The sequence below is a fragment of the Gadus chalcogrammus genome, chromosome 12 (assembly GCF_026213295.1).
Source record: "Gadus chalcogrammus isolate NIFS_2021 chromosome 12, NIFS_Gcha_1.0, whole genome shotgun sequence".
Classification (NCBI taxonomy): domain Eukaryota; kingdom Metazoa; phylum Chordata; class Actinopteri; order Gadiformes; family Gadidae; genus Gadus; species Gadus chalcogrammus.
In genome coordinates this window covers 33876-57287 of record NC_079423.1, presented here as the reverse complement: position 1 = coordinate 57287, position 23412 = coordinate 33876, and the positions used below count along the sequence as shown (strand labels likewise).

The following is a 23412-nucleotide window of genomic DNA, read 5'->3' as shown; positions in this document are numbered from 1 at the left end:
TTGGCCCTGTAAGATAGCTCCATCTAGACTGTACCATACAGTAGCAGGCCCTGTAAGCTAGCAACATCTAGACCGTACCATACTGTGTTGTCGTAGCGTCGGGCATGGGGCTAGTGGGCTCCAAGTATGCTATCTTACAACCACGTGATCACATGCTGTCGGGGCTAAACTTAGTTCCTTAGGCTTCAGATTTCACAGTACCGTCAGAGGCACACTAACTCAGTCCTTCACTGGATTTAACTCAGAGCCTTTTGCTTTGTGGACGTTGGAAGGTAACTTAATTATAACCTTTAAGTGATTTAACTGAGACTTTTCCCTACCGTTCTGGAGTCAAGTGTTCATGTCGTTGAATGGTAACCTGCTTATCTATTTTAAAAAGCATCCTTCTGTTTGGTCATCGTCAAAGAGGGTTTGAGACAGGAACCTCTTCTCCACAGGAGTGACTCTGAGATGAACCATCAGGGCTGTGACCGCACCCCCCAACCAGGATGCTGAGAACACATCAGGTATACACCTTAACTACCAACTCTAAATATCACTAGCCCCAACAGGCTCTAACTAGACTACCACCCCTAACTACCACAGACCCAAACACTAACCTATCAACCCCAACTATCACTACCCCTAACAGGCTTTAGCTAAACTACCAACCCTAATCCTAACTATCACTAACCCTAACACTAAACTACCAACCCCACCTCTAATTATCACTAACACTAACCTATCAACCCCAACCCTTACCTATCACTGACATACCCCTAAATATGAATGTAGGATAGTAAATAGTTAGCATCTATACTTTGTGTGTTTTCCAGTCCAGATGTCGGGATTTGCCGTGCGTCGCGGATCGGTCGGCTCAATCAAGGCTCTGTGGGAGGGGAGGATCCTAAAGAATCAAGAGGAGATTCAGAGACCAAAGCCTAAGGACCAAGACGGCCTAAATAGGTACCTAATAATATTACCCTGAACCTACTCACCTGCTACCAAATGCTAGTACCAGACTGGTAGAAGTACCTAGACCAGTGTTAGTACCAGACTTGTGTTAGCACCAGACTGGTGTTAGCACCAGACTGGTAATAGTACCAGACTGTTAATAATACCTATATATAATAATAATAACAAATGGATATAGTAACCATGAACTTAACCTAATCCCACAGACTGGTTATAGTATTTTGTGGTGGACTCTATATAGATATTATTCACCATACTGTGTTATTATGTTTATGTTTTCCAATGTAATGTCTCATTCTGTGTTACAGAGATGCTGTCTCTTTAAGATCGCGTGGCTTGTTTGTTGTTCTGACGGTCGGCGCAATGTTTGAATTTAACGGTCCTATTTCATGTAGGCTACGCCGTCTAGGCTTCGACTTATGGGCTTGTATCAGCCCACCCCTCCACGGTAGTGAAGTCAGTGAAGGCCTTCACCGGGGCCTTCAGGGTAGAAGGGTCTCCACCCGCAGCAGTTAAGAAATGCTGAACCGGTGGGAACAGGGGGCACTGGGTAGCCCACCGGGAGAAAGACTGGGTGCGAAAGCACTCGCCCTGCATTTCATCCGACATGGGGGAGAGAGGTGGGGCTGGCATAGGGATGCCCTTGATGGCCGCAGCCTCGCCCATGATTTTGCCGAATGGATCGGCCATCCGGCGTGGCTTCTCCCTGGTGACGACCGTGGCGGTGAAAGCCCTGGCGAGGGAGAACCCGGACGCAGAGACCGCAAAGACGTCGTCCAAGGAGGCGAAGTCGTCCACCTCGATGTGGTCGTCGTCGACGTCCGGAACTCCAGCCTCAAAAATGTCCATGGCCTCGGAGAGGTCCACCGACGGCGAGAAGAATAGGTGCCCGGAGAGGAGCCCCTCTTCAGGCTGCGCGTGGCAGGCGGCGCGGGAGGCAGGTGTAACCATGGCACCCGCGGCGTGTTCAGCGCCGAGGCATCTGAAACACGCCAGGGGCCCGTCACCCGGCGCCAGGGAACCGGGACAGGAAGCACAATGAGGCCCAGCTCTTAGGGAAGCGCTCAGTGGCCCTGAAAAGGTCAGGTCTGACGCCTCGCCCACGCCGCTGCCACAGGGTTCTAGAAGTTTAGTCATGTTGATCAGTAGAATGCTGAAAGAAAAGGGAGGATGAGCGGCGATATGCGCCGCATTATATACACGGTGCCGTGGGAAATGTGGGCGGTGCCCACGTTGATTGGTGCATAGTTGAAATTGTCAGTGCAGCACGCGCACGGGACAAGCCCATAAAGTGAAGCCTAGACGGCTGTGACTACAATCATAGAACTAGAGTTATAATATCATAACTATCGTTTCAGGTTTTCATTTTCCAGGCGGTCAAGCCATGGGGTGAGGGTTAGACCTGTCAGCCTCCTCGGCCAGTGAACCGCGGTCAGTGATGGTTAAAGCATCCCGTACCTGAGAAGGGAGTTGACGTAAGAGAGCGGAAATCTGGCCTGTGCTCCCCAAGCAGATCCAACATCCGTCCATAGGTTCACAGGGTCTTCTGTCAACCCTTGCAGAGAAAACAGCCGGCCAGCCCTGTCAGCATCAGAAAGTTTGACTCTCTTTAACAGCGTGGAGTGCCATTTACTTATTAAACCGAAACTGTTAAATTCAAACATCGCACCGCCCGCATATCAACAAACATATCGCGCGATCTTAAAGAGACAGCGTCCCTTTAACACAGAAAGAGATAGTACATTGGAAAACATGTAAATAAAACACAATGGGGAATTATATATAAAGAGTCCCGCACAATCTGGATATATTAACCCAGAACCTAACCCCATAGACTGAGTGACGTTTGGGAGAATCGCATCGTTTTGGCCAAACTGAAAGAGAAGTTGGTCAACGAGGACGGACGTCTCATCTTCAGGCTGGAGAAAGAAGAATGGAAGGTTGTAGCCCATCTTTTTCTAATGCTAGTCCTAACAAACCCTTAAATAGAATATCACTATGCCCCACTCTTTTTTAAGGGTCCTAACTAACCCTTAAGTCTCTTCTTCTACTTGCTTTTGGGACTGCTAACTGACAGCTGATACACCGAGACCAGACTCTGATCCTCAGGGGCACTCCCCCCACACCTCCTCTCTATCTCACTCTTTAATAAAGCATAAAAATGCAACGATTAATAAAAAGAAAAAAAGATATCTGCATATGAATGCATTTGGCATCGTAGGCCAAATAGTATTGACCAATCACGTTTGAGCGGGCTTCGGTTGAATCAAAGTCAACCGTCCGTGGAGCAACAATCATCTGACGACGACTGAGCTTTGATATCTCTTTATGGAGATTAGCTGACATGACGCCTGGACCGGAAACAAAAGATCTAGAGTTTGAGAATCTGTGGAGAAAGGTTGGACAAGTCTAATGGAACAATCCGGTGGTAGTCGTCTGTCCCTCCACCTCTATCGGTACGTCTCAAATCTCTAATATCGGACCGTAAACAACAAGCAGCGCGGTGGGGGAAGGCACGGCCCGGTCTTAATTATCCTGCTGCACTGGACCCCCAGCATATTGCCCCTCAGACTACAAAGCATGGCTCCCAAGATTGAGTAAATTAGTCACTTAATTTTAGGAAAAATTGTATGATCCACCAGGGGATAGCACATTTTTAATGCAAGTTATATGCAATATGCTGACACAGAAGAAGACATGCATATTATCTAATTTATATTTTAAATCTCATTTCAACATTTGAGTGTAAAAGCAGGTTTGGGGCTAAGGTTATTAGGTGATCCTAACCCTTTTGAGCTGTACACCAATTTAGCTTTTGTTTCCCATAACAGACTTTACCTCAAGCATTAGTACATCTCACTCAAGTTCAGGAATGGCAGATCCACAGAACAGGACTGCAGAGCATTCCTAATTTCATCTGCAGATTTGAACATGTGGTTGTGCTTGACCTGTCCCGCAATGCCATCAACGTGATTCCAAGAGAGATTGGTATGTTTAACTTCACTCCTTTGAAACATTAGGACAGTATTATAGAAATCATGAAGTTCATATTTTAGTAATATTCATGGTTAGTGGTTAGGGATAGGCTTGAATCATGGGCCACCAAAATCTTTAAACGGATGTTGAAATACCATAATGGCAACCAGTATCTATTAAATATAGTTCACAGCATTAGCAGACCTGCAGAATGTAAACTAATAAAGTTATCGTCCTTCAACGTATGAACAAACAAAACTTTGTCATTTCAATTCATGTTCCACCTCATTAACCATATCCTTGAGTCCTACATTTTTCTTTACCATTGAAGGCTTGTTCTATCTACATCCAGGTGAGATGAGGCGCTTACGCGAGTTGCTGCTAAGTTACAACCAACTAAAAGACATTCCTGAGGAACTTGGTCGTTGTGAAAATCTGGAGAGACTGGAGTTGGCGATGAATGGAAACCTCAGTGATTTGCCCTCCGAGGTAGGATTAACCCTAACCCTAAATCCCTAACCTATCCCTAGTATCCTAATACTCTAACCTCACCCTTGTCCCCTAAGACTCTCTAACCTAACCCTATGACTCTAATCTAACCATAATAGCCGAAATCCTAGCACCCTAATCCTAGGACCCTAACATCAATGAAGCCATCTACACACTTTTTGAAATCAGAATATGATATAGCAGCAATCGACCCAAACCTAATCTAATAAGAAATCATATTGTTCACACTTTTTGCCAACATGACACATTGCTCTACACTGCCTGCTGATGCCTGAATGTGTTGTCTGCAGCTCAGCCAACTAAAGAAGCTCTGCTACCTGGACCTGTCCATGAACCGCTTCCTGAGCCTCCCCGAGTGCGTGGTGGGCCTGGCCGGGCTGCAGTGGCTGGACATGGGAGGGAACCACCTGCAGGGTTTACCTGCAGATATCCACAGGTCACTACACACTACCTGATATTAGACAATGTCATCTGAATGTACTACAGTGAGGGTACAGTGCGCCCTAACAATGAATCCCCCGCCCCCTCCCTTGTCCTTCAATTTGGGAACATGTTTGGTTTCATTTTGCTTGTTTCGTATATTTTAATTAATTAATTAAGGGCACCACCAGAGGGTAACCCTGACACATTAGCCGCCCTAGGCGATCGCCTTGGTCGCCGGCCCTGGGTATAATGTTTAGAACGCCGGGCGGTCTGTATCGGGAAAATAAGCCCTGAAGGGGATTATTTTAATGACCAGCGACGTTCCATACATTATCCCGCTTATTACATGGCTACTTGCCAACAACGTGTTTCTTTGTACAATTACCATTCGTAGTGTCGATTAGTAGAGAAGTAGACCGCCAAAGACGTTGACGTCGCTTAGCAACCGAATACGCTGGGGTTGATAATTTACGGGACTACTTAAGGAGTGATACCAAAGACGTGAATGAGAGGCAAAAAATCGAATTTCCTTGACAGCTGTCATTATGCTTAGCAACTGTCATTATCAAAGAATAATTCTCAGCCGGAAGTTGTGAAGGCCCATGCAAGTGAACGGAGCGTTCCAAAGCATTCAGAAGAGCTGTGTAATAAACTAATGTAATTGTTAGTAAGGAATGTTACATTAATTTATCATATGAATTACAGAATGTTATTAGGTGAGGGCTTCAAGCATTGCTCACCTGTTGTTCTTCTTAGGCTTTCCTTCGTTCTTATTCTCTACAAATGTGGGACCCTACTCCTTCCACAATCTTTCATCTAGAGACATTGCGCGTTTATTTTTAACTATGTTCATATTAGCTTGGAAACGGGCGCTACAAATATGTTTATTTCGTTTTTCAATTACTTCAGACTTTGCATCTTGGTCAATTTTTAACCGTTGACCTTCAATATAATTTTAACTTTTTTAAAAATAAATTTAATTTCATACCACCTTCTAGAATGTTATATTGATGTTATTACAGAATTTTATATGAATGTTATTACAGAATGTTGTATGGATGTATATGGATGTTATTATAGAATATTATATGAATGCTATATATATGTTATTACATAATTTCTATGGATGTTATTACAGAACGTTATATGGATGTTATATGTATGTTGTTACATAATGTTACATGGATTGTATATGGATGTTATTATAGAATGGGGAACCTTCACACCCTGTGGCTGCAGAGGAATGAACTGAAAGAGCTCCCTGAGAATCTGAGTCTCCTGCAGAGTCTGGAGACGCTGGTCCTCAGCAACAACAGACTGAGAGACATCCCTGCCCAGATGGAAGGAATGGCAAACCTGAGGTCAGCCTTTCACCTCTTCCACCTCCGGATCTATTGGACCAATATGTAACTAGACCCTAACCCTAGAGACCCCCCTATAGACCCTAACCCCGCTATAGACCCTTACCCTGGAGACCCCACTATAGACCCTGACCCCTACTGGTAAATACAATATAAAGATACAGTTTACTGCAGCTTTTATCAAAATACAATGGTTTTAATAGAGAATGTAATACACGCTTCTTGTTACAGATTTGTGAACTTTCGGGACAATCCCCTCACATTGGATGTGGTGCTCTTTAACAAGACCCAGCAAGAGGAGGGAGAAGACGAAGACAGAGAGATGTTTGGGCTTGATTTCATGCACATGTACATCCAGGAAGCCCGCAGGAGAGACATGATGTCCACGTGACTCTAAAGCCAGTATCCCAATGTTACCTTCACTTAAGACGTATTCCTGCTCCGGTTTACGTCAGTAGTTTACGGATAGCTTTGATGTTCTAATAATATTAAAAAGTAAAATGAATATGAATAATAAAATAAGTTCTCTATTAAAATGTTATATTATTATGGTATCAAACTGAAAGCTAACAGGAATACCATAGCAAGAAGTTTATCAACCTTCTCCTTTGCTGAATTGCTTTTGTCAAAAAGTTACAAAGAAATCGTTTATACCAGACTCCAAATCAACAAAAAATGTTTATAAAACGCTTTGTTAAAAAAAAAAAAGAAGCTCATCTCAAATAGCTCAAAGGTAAAATGAATGTTGTCATCTCAACACTGACACAGGAACCGTTGGTAATGTACAAAGTAAGGCTCCACTAGAGATGTCATTCTCTGGAGGCTCCCCTGGTACTCTCCTCGTCGTCAGCGGGCTGAGGGGGCACGGCGGTCAGCAGGACATTCTCCAGCGTGGTCTGTGGTGTTGTGTAGTACTGGAGTTTGGTCATGAAGCCTTTGCTCTGCAGGTAACAGACTCGGCCATGGTCAATGAGCCTCTTGCAGAGACGACCGACACGACCCCGCTCCTCTGCAGACAGCACCCTGCAACAACATGTTACAGTCAGACCTGCACCCTGCCAACAACATGTTACAGTCAGACCTGCACCCTGCCAACAACATGTTACAGTCAGACCTGCACCCTGCCAACAACATGTTATGCTGCGTTTCCACTGCAGGGTGCGGAACGGATCGGATCGCAAAGGTGCGGTAGGGAGGGGGCGGTATAGCCCAGCTCAGGCCCCGTCCACACGAAGCCGAAACAGGCGAAACCGTTACGGTTTCGATCTATCCGGTTTCGCAGTATCTCCGTAAAGACGAAGCCAAGCGAAACCGGGTAGATCTGTAGAAACGCTGTAGTACACATTCCAGGCCCATAAGGGGCGCTGCTTCTGCTACAGAAATCCTTGCTGTTGTGAGTTCTGAGACTCCGCGGGCTTCACAGTCATTGGCTAGAGGGTCGAGGGGTGGGGCGATGACGTCATGGTTTACGGTTTCAGTCGGTTTCAGGCGTCCACACGAATCCAAAACGAAACCGGGTAGATTTGAAACCACCTCCGAGGGTGGTTTCAGAAGTTTGCGGTTTCGGTCAGCGGATTCGCCGGCTTCGTGTGGACGGAAGGCCGAACCGTACAAGACCTTTGCGGTTTCGCCATGAAATCGGCTTCGTGGGGACGGGGCCTCAGTTCCGAGGTCGCGTTTCCACTGCCGACAGTACCCTTTGTGGTAGGCCGGATGTCGATCGCCGCGGCAGCTACGTAAACATCGTAAACAACGTCTTCCTCCCCAAGAATGCAGACGAACGTCTCCACCTCCTTGTTCGCCCAAGCAAGCGTTTTACGCGACATGTTAATTGTAAAGAATAATACCTCGAGGCTACTGTTTGTTTGTTTTTATCCCCGCGTCACCCGGAAGTGATGATTCTGTCGACCAATCAACGGAGGGGGTGTGTAGCTAGAATTTCCCGGGACCCTTTCAGGCGTCTCGTCTCGTTTTCGGTACCCCAACGGAGGAGTCCCGAGAACGAGGCCGGAACGGGTACGGCAAAGTCCGGGTCACGCCCACTTTTGGCGGTGGAAACGCGACCCGATCCGCACCTTTGCGATCCGATCCGTTCCGCCCCCTGCAGTGGAAACGCGCCATTAGTCAGACCTGCACCCTGCCAACAACATGTTAGTCAGACCTGCACCCTGCCAACAACATGTTAGTCAGACCCTCACTCTGGCTTGGTTGAAGGTAGACCTGAGTAGAACCGTCCCACACCCCCAATACACCGCTGCCCGCAATTAGTCAACGACACCCCATGACTACTGCATCCTACTCTTGTTTGTTTCAAGATGAACCAGTCGGAAGCAAGGCCACAGAGATAGAACTCTGGGTGTCATTCAGCCGGGACCTTCACCCTATTGGACCACACCTTCCTCTGGCCTTAAAGATCTCCTACTTTTCTGGTCTTAATTTCTTATTAATGACTCATATAGAGCAACCTGACATGAATCACACCACAAAAAACGATGCCGATTTTTTGGAAACTCATCTGGGCGCCCCCCTCCTGCCAACCCCACTCCGTTGTGATTGGTTACCTTCCGGAAGAGCATGTTGCAGCATTACCATAAATGGAAAATCTGGATTGTTCTACGTAGATAAATCCCGGAAATTTGAACAAGTGAATGGCGACCGGCGTCGCTAGTGTTTAGCGCTCTGCACAGCCACCCCAGACGGTCAGCAGGGAATACGTCTAAATGCATGTGCGTCATTACTTGACACTTTAGTATGGTTAAACATGACTATAAATTATTATAACAACGTTTATAGGTCATAAAAGTCGAAAAAGCATAATAGGTGCTCTTTAAGGCTAAGGACAATGATTCCCTATTTAGACATTGTGGATCTTGTTGAAAATGTTATATTCTAGCTTTTGTTTTATTGAAGACATATGCGGTGATGTGAAGTACGATAAGTAATACCCATTCAAGATGTCTTTGTCTGATGGTTCAACGTCTCCATCATGATCTCTGCTTTGGTCGTCAGGACAACCGTTGCATGTCGCCCAACTCGACATCCGCCGGAAAGCTGCGAACTCGGACGCCCCCAAACCGTTCTCTCTGAAGAACTGCTTCCCCACGTAGGGCCTCCAGGCACAGCGGTGGTGGCAGCACAAGGCGATGGCCACTCCACACACATCCGCCCTGCTGGGTGGTGCTGGGTGGGGGCTGGGTGGTGCTGGGTGGGGGCTGGGTGGTGCTGGCCGGGGGCTGGGTGGTGCTGGCCGGGGGCTGGGTGGTGCTGGCTCTTCCTGGTATCGGCTGCGTTTACAGGGCGGTGCGGTTTCCGAGGCAACGCCCTCAAACAAACAGCGGAGGGCGAGGTCTGCTCAGAGGACAGGACCAAACGTTTCCTCACTCATTGTTCCAAGACACAAAACGGATTGACCGCATCACACCATGATGGTGATGCCAACATGAGGAACTCACCGGTTGCAGAACCACACAGGTGCTTCCCAACTCCGACCAGACGGACCCTAGTCTCCATGAGGAGGGGGACTCGACCTGCAAGTCATACAAGAACCATCGCTCAACCTACAAGTCATACCACAACCATCGCTCAACCTACAGGTCCTACCAGAACCATCGCTCAACCTACAGGTCATACCAGAACCATCGCTCAACCTACAAGTCCTACCAGAACCATCACTCAACCTACAAGTCATACCAGCCATCACTCGACCTCCAAGTCATACCAGTCATCACTTGACCTCTAAGTCATACCAGTCATCACTCAACCTCCAAGTCATACCAGTCATCACTCAACCTCCAAGTCATACCAGTCATCACTCAACCTCCAAGTCATACCAGCCATCACTCGACCTCCAAGTCATACCAGCCATCACTCGACCTCCAAGTCATACCAGTCATCACTCAACCTCCAAGTCATACCAGTAATCACTCAACCTCCAAGTCATACCAGCCATCACTCGACCTCCAAGTCATACCAGTAATCACTTGACCTCTAAGTCATACCACAGTCATCACTTGACCTCTAAGTCATACCAGTCATCACTCGACCTCTAAGTCATACCAGTCATCACTCGACCTCCAAGTCATACCAGTCATCACTTGACGTACAAGTCATACCACAGTCATCACATCACTCGACCCACAAATCGTACAACAGAAACGTCATAACATTCACTTTTGTGTGAAATTAGAGAAGGGTACGGGTTAGGGTACGGGTTAGGTTACGGGTTAGGGTTCTAGACCCAGTGAATCCCTACCTAGATCCAGATGCTGGATGTCCACCTGCAGACGCTCAAATCTACCATCAGCTTGTTGGTGTTTTCCATCCACCTGCAAACAGTTATATATATATATGGTTTATAATATATAATCATTAAATAATACTTCTCTCTGTATTATATGCCATGAACAAAGCCATGGTCGCTTTGTGTAATACAGCATCACTAACCCTCACCCCAGCTGACGATAAGAACGAGATCAGAGAGGAATACTTGAATGAGATGGCTTCAAACCTTGAAGCGTGTGCTGGATCTCTCCACCAGGAGGAAGTGATGGTCGTTGTGTCCCTTCACGGCTTCACGGATCCAGTGAGATAGTTTGCCCTTCCCAGCTCCAAACTCAACAAAACATCTGTTGGATCCCAGCAATCCAATCTCCTCCATGTTTCCTAATATGGATGCCTGTTGGATTTGTTCAATATCAGGGTTTAGGGTTAATTAACCCTAGTTAGTTAACCAACTAAGGTAAGTGGGTTAAGCTTAATAATGGATAACAGGTTTAAGTACGTTAATACCTGTTGCTTCAAGTGTTTCAATGCAGAGTCGCCGTTGTTTGGATCGTGAAGTTGTTCTGTCAGAACAGGATGGGACAAAATGCTGTCCTCCAGCTTCTCCCCAAAAGCTACAAGTTACCAGAAGCTAGTTAGTTAGTTAGTTAGACTCAGACTATTCTTATTATTTCTGTTAGTGGCTCCCCTATCAGCCAGAGCTTACTGCTCTGTGGATCATCTACACCACTCATCATCCTTGGTTCCTTTCATTTCTATGTTTGTCATCTCATCAAGAAGACACACTGAAGTCCACCCCATTATCCCCAACCGGAAAACAAACAATGCCCTAACCCTAACAATAGTTTATCACAGCCTCTAAGCAGACCTTACCCTAACCTAACCCTATCCTGACCTAAACCCAATCCTCCAAGCAGTCCTAACTTCTCTAACCCTAACCTCTCTCACCTTTCTAATCCTAACCTGTCTAACCTCTCTAACCCTAACCCTTATATTCTCTAACCCTAACCCGACCTAAACCTAAACCTCCAAGCAGTCCTAACCCCTCTAAACCTATAATAATAATAATAATGGAATTTATACAGTACTTTTCAAGTCCCAAAAGCGCTTTACAAGTCCACCACCAGGGTATAGCACCCACTGGGGTGATGCACGGCAGCCAATCTGCGCCACAACTCTCACCACACACCAGCTTGAGGTGGAGAGTGAGGGAATTAAAGGAGCAGCAAACTATACAGGGGGATGATCAGGGGGCAGATTGAATGAGCCTGGTTGGGCAGTTTTAGCAAGAACACCGGGGAATCCCCTAATCTTTGCGTCAAGTGTCCTGGGATCTTTTATGACCTCAGTGAGTCTGGACCTCGGTTTTATGTCTCCTCCGAAGGACGGCACCTTCCACAGCACACTGTCCCGTCACTGCACTGGGGCATCGGGATTGATGTTAAGGATACATGGAAGAGTGCCACCTACTGGCCACCAACTGACACCACTTCCAGCAGCCACTCATTGTACCCAGTTGGTCTCACAGCAGGGAGTCAACTCTCATCTCACAGCAGGGAGTCAACTCTCATCTCACAGAAGAGGGTCAAGTTAAGTCCCAAGTCCACACTTTTCAGCGTTCAGTCTCCAGATCTTCCACACCCCAAATATACTGTTAGTAGCAGTAGTAGTAGTAGTAGCAGAAGCAGTGGTAAGAGTAGTAGTAGTGGTGGTAGTAGTGGTAATAGTAGCAGTAGTAGTAGTGGTAGCAGTAGTAGTAGCAGCAGTAGTAGTGGTAGCAGTAGTAGTAGTGGTAGAAGAAGCAGTGGTAACAGTAGTAGTAGTGGTGGTAGCAGTGGTAGTAGTGGTAATAGTAGTAGTAGTAGTAGTGGCAGCAGTAGTAGTGGTAGCAGTAGTAGTAGTAGTAGTGGTAGTAGTAGTAGTAGTTGCAGTAGTAGTAGTAGTAGTGTTAGTGGTAATAATAATTAATAATAATAATTCATTATATTTATATAGCGCTTTTCAATGACCCAAAGACGCTTACAGAAGGGGGGGACCTAACTCACCACCACCAGTGTGTAGCACCCACTTGGGTGATGCACGGCAGCCAATCTGCGCCAGAACGCTCACCACACACCAGCTTGAGGTGGAGAGTGAGGGAATTGATGAGTCAGCCAATTGTACAGGAGGATTATTAGGGGGCCAGACTGAAGGAGCCTGGTTGGGCCAGGACACCGGGGAAACCCCTACTCTTTGCGATAAGTGTCCTGGGATCTTTTATGACCACAGTGAGTCAGGACCTCGGTTTTACGTCTCCTCCGAAGGACGGCACCTTCCACAGCACAGTGTCCCCATCACTGCACTGGGGCATCGGGATTGATGAGTGAAGGGGCCAGAGGGAAGAGTGCCACCTATTGGCCACCACCCGACACCACTTACAGCACCTGGTGTTCCCAGGCGGTCTCCCATCCAAGTACTAACCAGGCCCGACCCTGCTTAGCTTCCGAGATCAGACGAGATCAGACGAGATCGGGCGTGTTCAGGGTGGTATGGCTGTATAAGTGGTAATAGTAGCAGTAGTAGTGGTAGTGGTAGTGGTAGTAGGGTTAGTAGTAAATATAATTAACGAGCCTACCTTCAGCGGCTGCCTTTAGCTTCTCCAGGTGTGAGTCTAGCGCTGCTTTGCTGCGATGTCCCAAAGCCTAAAATTAGGAATTTATTTCCATAATAAATAACATTCTACATAATGTAAAACATTCTACAATATTATCATCCACTTCAACAGGATACAGCCAGCGACACTCCACTGAAATGGCCAACATCACAATGTATAACAAAATAACCTGTTTGTATAACCTGTATGTATAACGTATGTATATCTGTTTACATAACCTCTATGTATAACCTGTATGACTAACCTGTTTGTATAACGCGTTTGTATAACCCGTATGTATAACCTGTATGTATAAATGTATAACCCGCATGTATAACCCGTATGTATAAACCGTATGTATATCTGTTTAAATCATCTGTATGTATAACCTGTATGTATAACCTGTATGCATAACCTGTATGTTAATAATATAAGGTTATTAACCTAATATACAATCCATGTCGCTTTAATTAGTGTTACATTCATTATCTCTTATATACTATATATTATATCGATATTTCCGTACCAGTACCTGGTCCTCTGATGTCTCTTCGTCCCCGGACCCCGCGTTGATGTTTTGTTCATAATATACCTGAAGTCAAAGGTTAAAGCATGAATTAATAACAATGGAAAACATTTAAATCTTTCAAATAATCAATCACATTTTAAATTCCACTTACAGGTTTGGGTTTTTCCCTGGAGTTGCACTTTTGTAGATGTTTCGATAGTTGCTCCTCAAATACCGTGCTGCGCATCAGAGAAACGGATGAGTTCACAACTGATTTATTCACAGAATATGAATGCAAACTGCATTATATATTCTACATTAATACGAACTGCGGGTCAGAGTTAGGTCCTTACTGTTTTGGATCCAGCGGGCAGGGTATCCTTCGCCTACAGTTTCCATTCTCCTGAACAGAAAACTGAATCAGGCTACACCACAACAAAACTGAAAAGACATCTGAGGACAGACATGTGTTAAAGACAAACAGTTGTTCTGATAAGTAAAGCTTATAGCACTCAGGAAAATCGTTTAATATATGTATTGCAGGATTTAAAAGGCCTATTTTACTTATCACACCTGGTGTTAAAATGGGTCCTTTCACTATTTCAAGCACTTAAGCTTTTCTGTTCCAGCTTAATAGATAAGATGATTAGAAAGCATCTCACCACGTGATGTTATATTTGTATATTCAATTATATATTATATAGATATTATTATAATATATAAATTATTATTATATAAACAATCTTAGCAGGTCAGCATGTTCTCCACAATTTCTACTTCCAATATGCATGTGTATTATTATTATTTATTATATTTTATTCCGTGTAATGATTAAAATATATTATATATTATTATCTATATATTATATATATTATATTACATGATATGATTATATATAACTTACCACGTCAGCATGCTCTCCACAATAAGAGTTTCCAGTCCTAACGATCATTTTACAAAACCGTCTTTTCCTCTCCACGAAGAATCCACATCTCCCAGGAATAGGAGAGACTCCTCCGACTGACATGATTGACTGAGGTTATGCTAGTTATACTTAGGCGGCGTTGTAGTTTATAGGATTAGATGTGCTTTAAATGATAGAATTTGATAAAGTAAATAAAGTCTGATTCTACATCCGCGTTGCACAAGGCACTGCTCTTCTTCCTCTGGACCCTAACATCATGGAGGAAATGTTATAGCGCCCCCTGCTGGACTGACTCGAACAGCATCCCTCTACATTCATTGAGTCTGTCTCGGGAATAAAAAGTGCGATATCAAAATAGTTGCCTTGCCTTGCCTATATCTAATGATAGGTTGGGAATATATTGATCTCTCTCTCTCTCTCTCTCTCTCTCTCTCTCTCTCTCTCTCTCTCTCTCTCTCTCTCTCTCTCTCTCTCTCTTTATATATATATATATAATATATATTATATATATATATATATATATATATATATATATATATATATATATATATATATATATATTGATATATATTGATATAGATATTGATATATAGATATATATTGATAAAACTTGCATAAAAAATAAATGGGAAAATGACTCCAAAGGGGCGAAACTTCCATAACCCGAGACGTTCAGAAAGGGGGCGTTGTCATCACAGTGACAGGTCGGTCCTGCCCATATCGTGGCGTCTCCAGTGCGCATCATACTCGGAAGTGGACGTGTTGTCGGAAGGAGAGATTAAAGTGGGTCACCGTAGTCCCTCACAGACTGCTCTATATATTGAATATATTATGTTATATATAATATCATATATATTATGTAGTATCACAGCCTGAGGAAGGATGGAGACAGAGAACCTCAGCGAGGCGCGGCGGACACAGAGCCGCGAGACGCAGACCGACTACAGACCACAAGGTGAGCGGACTGGTGACTGGACTGGGAGTACTGGTGACTGGACTGGGAGTGCTGGTGACTGAACTGGGAGTACTGGTATACTGCTAGCGTTAGTAGTGGTAGTGGTAGTGTACAGACCAGGGGTCTCATTTATAAAACTGTGCGTGGGATCGTCGGTGGATAATCAGTTTGTAATCACCCACGTAAAATGTTCTTGAACATAACCCCTTTTTAATGCCTTATTTGTCATGAAAAGCATCAATAGTAACGGACAACGATTGTGATGAGGAGTGTGGCTTGGTTTTCCACACTTGGGATTTTAATTGACATTTGATTATGCGTTTACAGTGTCACATAAAAATAGCATGTTATTGACACATGTTGGACAGATGCTTTATTCCATGCAGTCGCGCCGTCAGTGGACAGTATGGAGTGACGGGATTAAATATAGAGATTTTTTTTTATTTCTATTCTAAGGAGATGTTTCTGGAGTTATAACTGAGAAATAACGCAGTTGACTTAAATTATTCTGATCACATAGATTTAATGCATGATACGGGTTGAAATTAAATGTATGAAGGGCGATGATAACATAGGCCTAATGGTTCTTCTCACTCTACAATTCTTCGGTCTGACTTCAGTTCACCACCACACCATCTGTGTCGCAAATTCTCCTTTCCTCCAAACCATGCGTACGCATGGGTCAGAGTTTGCTTAGGGCTGCGCACATTTTCCTGTCAAGTTGGTTTTTTATAGATCACAACCTTGGCGTGGAAAGTCACGCCAATTTCAGCCCCGTTTTGTGCGTACGCAACGGTTATAAATGAGACCCCAGAGATGTGGACTCGAGTCACATGACTTGGACTCTGCCGACTGCTTTCTTCAGAATAACAGTTTCAGTTTCATATTGACTGCGTTTTGAGTTGGTCCCATTGAAGCCAAACAGTGACTTTGTCCCATCTCTGGTACAGACTAACTATACTGTATAACTATACCCATTCTATAGGTCAGGTTCCATGTCTGTCCTGTGTATATAACTATAACTAACTAACTATAACTAACCTCTCTAGGTCAGGTCCCCCGGTTGTGTCAGGCCAACCTGTTCACCCTCCTCAGCCTGTGGATGGAGAGGTTCCCCAGAGAGACTTCTGAAGACCACGACCCGGTGGTACGTAGACCGGACCACTCACTCACTCACTCACTAACTCACTCACGTTCATGTATATAGCCGTCACAGGAAACAATGTTAGAGACTGATACAGTGTGTGTCTCTCTCTCACTCTCACGCTCTCTCCCCCCCCCTCTCTAGGTTCGGCCCTGTGGTCTGGTTGTGGTCCGTGGGGGCCGGGTCAGGGGCCTCCACGTCTCGGGGCCCCTCCTCCACGCGGGCCAGGAGGCGGTGCTCCGCCATGGGGGGGCGGGGCTAGAGGGCAGCCAGCTCTACTTCTCCAGACGGCCGTGCTCTGCCTGCCTCAAGATGGTGGTCAACGGTAACTAGAACTAGAGTTCAACTAGAACTAGAGTTCAATTAGAACTAGATTTCAACTAGAGTTCAACTAGAACTAGAGTTCAACTAGAGTTCAACTAGAACTGGAGTTAATATAACTATGACTATAACTAGAGTATTACTAAAACAAGCGTATAACTAGAACTAGAGTAGAGGATAGCTCTGTTTCTCCAGTGAGGTGAGAGAAACTAGAACTATAGTCAGTATTCCTGGTCCTGGTCCTCAGTGGTCCTGGTCCTCAGTGGTCCTGGTCCTAGTCCTCAGTGGTCCTGGACCTCAGTGGTCCTGGACCTCAGTGGTCCTGGTCCTCAGTGGTCCTGGTCCTGGTGGTCCTCAGTAGTCCTGGTCCTCAGTAGTCCTGGTCCTGGTCCTCAGTGGTCCTGGTCCTGGTGGTCCTCAGTAGTCCTGGTCCTCAGTGGTCCTGGTCTGATGCTCCCCCTCCTGGTTCCAGCGGGGGTGATTCAGGTCTTCTTCTGGCCGGGGGACCCGGAGGTCAGCGTGCTCTCGGGTCGCGGTGCGGACCGGTCCCCCGACCCAGGTCCGGGTGTGGGGCCCAGCCCGGAGGCCCTGCTGGACCTGGGGGCGGTGGAGAGGCTGCGGGCGGGAGGCGGGCCCCCGGTGGTCGTGGCCCTGCGGCCCCTCGCCCCCGGTCTGCCCCAGTACGTGGATCTGAAGGCCAGGACCTCCGACTTCATGGAGCGGGTCCAGGAAGACCAGCCGGAGCAGGACGGAGACGAGCTGTTCAGGAGGTAGGGGGTTAGTCTGTCTGTCTGTCTGTCTGTCTGTCTGTCTGTCTGAAATTAAATGTCTTCTTCTTCTTCTTTCTCTGCTTCTTCTTCCTCCCCCTCCTCCTCCATCCTCCTCCCCCTCCCCCTCCTCTTCCTCCCCCTCCTCCTCCTCCTCCTCCTCCCCTCCTCCTCCACCTCCACCTCCTCCTTCTCCCCAGGCAGCGGAGGAGTCACCTCCAGGAGCTGTCCCGGGCGTTCCTGATCCCGTGTGAGCGGGAGCACCGGGCGGTCCTGGAGCTGCTGGGTCTGGAGGCCTTCTGCCAGGAGCCGGACCTCTCTACCCTGAGGAGCAGCATGCTGCAGCTGGTGGAGCTGCTGGCCTCCGTCAGCGCAGGGCTGCCCCTGCTCCACCACGGCTTCTACTGCGCCGCTTCACCCAGGTGAGGTAATCCTTTACAAACTGTACTAACAGTACCAATCAGAAACCCTGTAGTTTACAAATTGTACTTACAGTGTCTATCAGAAACCCTGTAGTTTACAAACTATACTAACGGTACCCATCAGAAACCCTGTAGTTTACAAACTATACTAACGGTACCTATCAGAAACCCTGTAGTTTACAAACTGTACTTGCAGTATTTATCAGAAGATATCTGTATAGATCATATAGAGATAGATAGATAAATAGATGTATCGATCATATAGGGATATCTTTGTCACAATACCTTCTGGACCAGGTGGACCATGACTCCCACTGGACCACTGATCTAGCCCCGGTCCCTCCTGGTAACGTTCCTCTGCTCCCCGCTTTGTTAAGGGACCCGGCGCCCCCAGCATGGCTCTCTAAGGAGAGTCCGGACGTGGCCCCCAGGGGTCCGGTCCCCCCGCCCGTCTCCCAGGCTGTGGCTCGCCACTGCATCATCCAGGCAACGCTGCTGGCCTTCAGGACAGGTGAGCCTTCTGATTTATAAAGGTCAGAGGTCATGGGGCTGAACCCTTCACTCGTGGTAGGAGGTCAGAGGTCATGGCTTCACTTAAACAAATTGTGGTCAAGCTGTCATCTGCATCCGCTTCGATTGTTTCTAATGTCTGTGGTTCTATTGAAGCAGTTGGAACCACTCATCTATTTCTAACTAGGAGGTGTGACCCCTCGCTGGCTCCTAACAGAGGCTCTGTTTCTGTTTCAGAGGACCCCAAGGTGGGTGTCGGAGCCGTGATCTGGGCCCAGGCGGAGTTGGTAAGTATAGAATCCCCAAGTTCTTAAAACCTCACCGTGTATGAGATCCAGATGGTCTTTCCTGATGTCAGATGGACATAGGCGGTTCTGGAGGTGATCATCCATCAGGGCACTTTAGTCCTGATAAGTCCTTTTTAAAGATGTGTCGGTTAAAGTCCTGGTAACTGAAGTCCTATTAAAGATGTCTTGGTTTAATTAAAGATGTCTTGGGTCAAGTCCTGATGCCTTAAGTCCTTTTAAAGATGTCTTGGTTGTAATCGTCCTGCTCCCCCCCAGGACGGTGGGGACGGGACTGGCCGACTCTACCTGGTGGGCTGTGGCTACAACGCCTACCCAGTGGGCTCCCAGTACGCCCAGTACCCACAACTGGACACCAAACATCCGGACCGTGGGAGGACCAAGTATCGATACATCATCCACGCTGAGCAGAACGCCTTAACCTTCAGGTCAGAACCACTTTCAGAACAACGTTTAGACCTCCTCCACTGAGCAGAACGCCCTAACCTTCAGGTCAGAACAACGTTTAGACCTCCTCCACTGAGCAGAACCCTAACTCCAGGTGTATTCATTCATGTGTGTGGGGCCCCCAGGAGCCGGGAGGTGTGCCCCGGACAGCGGCTCCTGCTCTTCGTCACCAAGTGCCCGTGTGACGAGTGTGTTCCTCTGATCCGGGCGGCGGGCGTGACCCACGTCTTCACCTCGGACCAGGACGCCGGCAAGGACAAGGGGGACATCTCCTACCTCCTCTTCAGGGGCCCCATCGGGCCCTCCAGGCTGACAGTGAGTCAAAGGGAGGAGGGGGGAGGAGGGGGGAGAGGGGGAGTGATAGTTGGGGCCCCATCGGGCCCTCCAGGCTGACAGTGAGTCACAGGGAGGAGGGGGGAGGAGGAGGGGAGTGATAGTTGGGGCCCCATCGGGCCCTCCAGGCTGACAGTGAGTCAAAGGGAGGAGGGGGGAGAGGGGGAGTGATAGTTGGGGCCCCATCGGGCCCTCCAGGCTGACAGTGAGTCAAAGGGAGGAGGGGGGAGGAGGGGGGAGAGGGGGAGGGGAGTGATAGTTGGGGCCCCATCGGGCCCTCCAGGCTGACAGTGAGTCAAAGGGAGGAGGGGGGGAGGAGGGGGGAGAGGGGGAGTGATAGTTGGGGCCCCATCGGGCCCTCCAGGCTGACAGTGAGTCAAAGGGAGGAGGGGGGAGGAGGAGTGATGATGGATGAAGACTGAATAGATAAATGATGATGGAGTCCCTTCCCCTAGCCCTAACCTTAACCTCTCCGTCCCCTTAACCCTAACCTTAACTCCTCCTATCCCCCTAACCCTAACCTAACCCTAACCCTAATAACATCATTACTGTTATGATTGGTTTAATGTTCTCATAGAGTCTGACCTCTGACCTCTGTCTCCACAGTGGCAGAAACGCCCCCTGCTGTCCCCCAGCCTAACCAGTGAGTGCTTCTTTCTGGTCTCACTGGTTTCTGTCTGGTCTCACTGGTTTCTGTCTGGTTGGACCATTCTGACCTTTGTCCTGAAAGAATCCATTCCATCTTTATACTGTTGTTTCCATGGTGACCTTTGACCTAATTTCCTCATCACCGTGGTAACCGACAGGTTTCCCTTTCCCACCCCAGATGGTTGTGTTGGAAAGCGCCGCGGATCCCCCAGCAACCAGGATCACCACGACGACAAGAGACTCTGTATCCCAGACGTGACCCCTGACCTCTCCTCTCCCCTCCCCCCCCCACCTTAGGAAGGTGGAGCTCAATCTCTCTCCACCTCTCCTCCATCAGGACCCCCACCTCTCCTCCCCTTGGAGGACCTTTATGAAGGTGGAGCTCCCCCTCCACCTCTCCTCCGTCTCCTAACTGAAGTGGATAGCTGGACCTTCTGCCCACTTTACTTGAAGGCATCTCTTCCCGTTGAGAGTGTGGATCAAAACATTGAGAAGAATAAGAATAAGAACTATAATCACTAGAGCTGTAATATTTATTCACCGTGTCACAAGAAGGTTTTTAGAATACGTTAGATTGTTTAACATTTTAAGTGTCAACTATTTTTGTGGTGGAGTGCTGCTCCAGAGAAGTTAAACCAGGGTTGCCAATTTTGAGACTCAGGCGCGCGCCCTAAACCTAATTTAAAAAATGTCAGTACTTAGTATAAACGCTGATTTATGAAAAAAAAGAGAGTTATAGTATGGAAACGCTTTTTCAAAATGTACAATTAATTTATTGCACTATAAAAAAAATAAAGACAGGCAGCAGGCTCTTAGCCATCAGCCAGCCCCAGTATGGCTTAACTTGCTCTGTGTGTCAGGAGTCCAGGATGAGCCACATGGGGACAAATTAATGCAGGAAGCTGTGGCTATCTCTCACACACACACACACACACACACACACACACACACACACACACACACACACACACACACACACACACACACACACACACACAGAGATCCATTAACTTTAGTGGATCTTTGGGGGGTCTATTACACTAACAACAGAAGCCTTACAGCCTCCTGCTGTCTGGGAGGCAGTTAGCAGCCTCCGGGCCGGCTCCACCAGACTGGGAAACAGATGATTTCACCAGGCGGACTGACTCTCTCCCCTGACTCTCTCCCCTCTCTCACGTCCCTCCCATTTGTCCCCAATAACCCTAACCTTCTCTTTGCCAGAATGTGTGTGTGGGACACACTTACTAAGATGCATATTAATAAACCCATTTCCACACCCACCCCCCCCCCCCCCCCCCCTTCAAACCTTCATGTTTGTGTTTGGCTGCCTGAATCAAGACTAATATTAACTAACCCTCCCCCTAGCCTTTACCTCTGCCTTCCCCTAGCCCTCTCTTTAACCCTAACCTTAATCTCTCCCTAGCCCTAATCCTCTCCCTAACCTCTCCCTAACCCTAACCTCTCCCTAACCCTAGCCCTAACCTCTCCCTAGCCCTAACCCTCTCCCTAACCCTCTCCCTAACCCTCCCTAACCCTAACCTCTCCCTAACCCCTAATCCTCTCCCTAGCCCTAATCCTAACCTAACCTCTCCCTAACCTAACCTCCCTAGCCCTCTCCCTAACCCTAACCCTCTCCCTAACCCTAACCCTCCCTAACCCTAACCCTCCCTAACCCTAACCTCTCCCTAACCCCTAATCCTCTCCCTAGCCCTAACCCTAACCTAACCTCTCCCTAACCCTAACCTCTCCCTAGCCCTCTCCCTAGCCCTAACCCTCTCCCTAACCTTAATCTCTCCCTAACCCTAGCCCTAACCCTCCCTAACCTCTCCCTAACCTCTCCCTAACCCTCCCTAACCTCTCCCTAACCCTAGCCCTAATCTCTCCCTAACCCTTTTTAACCCTAACCTTAAACTCTTTCTAACCCTCTCCCTAACCTTAAGCTCTTTCTAACAGTATATTGTTAATATATAACATAATGTTTACATATTACATGTTAATGTGTTAAACAGTTGGGTCCAGGTATTTCTAACAGTATATTGTTAATATATAACATAATGTTTACATATTACATGTTAATGTGTTAAACAGTTGGGTCCAGGTATAGTGCTGATGTTAACGTTGATGTATCTATTGAATAGTCAATTAAGATGGGGTGGGCGAGTGTTGTGATGAACGGAGTCTACTATGGGGTGGAGAAAGTTAGTGAATAATGCGACACACCTGGTTGAATGCGAGAGGGAGATTTATTAACGAGGTCGGCGAGTGAACAAGGAGGATTGGAACGTGGAGGCTGAAAAGAAGGCACCAGACTTTGTGAATGAACAATGACCGCTCGCAGTGTGAGTGGACTTGTCGGGTGTCCGGACCGGCACAATTGACGACTCCTGCTTTCGTGATGGTGAAGTGCTGTTCTGCCTTAACAAACTTTTGTCATTGTCAGCTCAGTGGAACAGTCTGTTAACGCTGTCCAATTCGGTACAAGGCAAGCACTGGCACGGGAATAGTATGATAATAATAACTGAGTCGGATTACTTTTCTTTGTTCGGACTAGGAGGCGTAGATGATAAAATTACCAAATTTTGCGATATTTATTGGGGCGGCAATTAGCTCAGGTGGTAGCGCGGTCGACTGGTAATCGCAAGGTGACCAGTTCGATCTCCGCTCAGAACCTAGCCGATCGTCGAGGGTCCTTGAGCAAGACACCTAACCCCGAGCGCTCCCGACGCGCGTTGTTGGCCCTTCTTGGCCAGCACCGCCCGTTGGCGAGATTTTTATAATGATGTATAGCTATATTATTCAAATGTTGAAAATTCCAAATTTTTTCAAAGAGAATAAAATAATGCTGGAATTAGTTTTCTGTTTGTATACATGTCTAATTATTTTAAAGTAATTGAAGAAGTAAAGCAAGCCTTTTATCCCCTGGTGCCCGAGGACAATCAGTTTGTAAATCACCCACGTAAAGAAACCCTTTTTAATGCCTGATTTGTCAT

General features: G+C 47.0%; 3 protein-coding genes and 1 pseudogene across 6 annotated transcripts; 2 read left to right on the top strand and 2 right to left on the bottom strand.

Moving 5' to 3' along the window:
• Positions 1-159: 159 nt before the first annotated feature.
• Positions 160-7105, top strand: lrrc39 (leucine rich repeat containing 39). 3 transcript variants are annotated; one of them, XM_056603458.1, is made up of 9 exons: positions 160-272; positions 438-506; positions 816-945; positions 2789-2894; positions 3786-3942; positions 4283-4419; positions 4731-4876; positions 6072-6224; positions 6456-7105. In XM_056603458.1, the coding sequence occupies exons 3-9, from the start codon at positions 821-823 to the stop codon at positions 6613-6615; spliced, it is 984 nt and encodes a 327-aa protein (XP_056459433.1). In that variant the 5' UTR covers positions 160-272; positions 438-506; positions 816-820; the 3' UTR covers positions 6616-7105. The 3 variants fall into 3 exon arrangements, with proteins under 3 accessions (XP_056459433.1, XP_056459432.1, XP_056459431.1); XM_056603457.1 differs by having other exon boundaries at positions 407-506; XM_056603456.1 differs by having other exon boundaries at positions 160-353.
• trmt13 (tRNA methyltransferase 13 homolog) lies at positions 6340-14815 on the bottom strand. Of its 2 annotated transcripts, none has more exons than XM_056603455.1 (11): positions 14550-14815; positions 13999-14048; positions 13818-13884; positions 13664-13729; positions 13120-13186; positions 11013-11119; positions 10732-10899; positions 10477-10549; positions 9677-9751; positions 9170-9572; positions 6340-7247 (listed from the first exon to the last, which is right to left on the bottom strand). In XM_056603455.1, exons 1-11 carry the CDS (start codon positions 14670-14672, stop codon positions 7034-7036), a joined length of 1413 nt encoding a protein of 470 aa, XP_056459430.1. In that variant the 5' UTR covers positions 14673-14815; the 3' UTR covers positions 6340-7033. The 2 variants fall into 2 exon arrangements, with proteins under 2 accessions (XP_056459430.1, XP_056459429.1); XM_056603454.1 differs by having other exon boundaries at positions 6341-7247; positions 13670-13729; positions 14550-14806.
• On the bottom strand, positions 12917-13045 carry LOC130395910 (5S ribosomal RNA; annotated as a pseudogene).
• Positions 14816-15316: 501 nt separating the features above from the next.
• On the top strand, positions 15317-21280 carry cdadc1 (cytidine and dCMP deaminase domain containing 1). Its single transcript, XM_056603452.1, has 11 exons — positions 15317-15525; positions 16575-16672; positions 16814-16994; positions 17463-17760; positions 17958-18179; positions 18557-18690; positions 18927-18976; positions 19253-19422; positions 19567-19756; positions 20381-20417; positions 20601-21280. Exons 1-11 carry the CDS (start codon positions 15453-15455, stop codon positions 20717-20719), a joined length of 1572 nt encoding a protein of 523 aa, XP_056459427.1. The 5' UTR covers positions 15317-15452; the 3' UTR covers positions 20720-21280.
• Positions 21281-23412: the final 2132 nt, after the last annotated feature.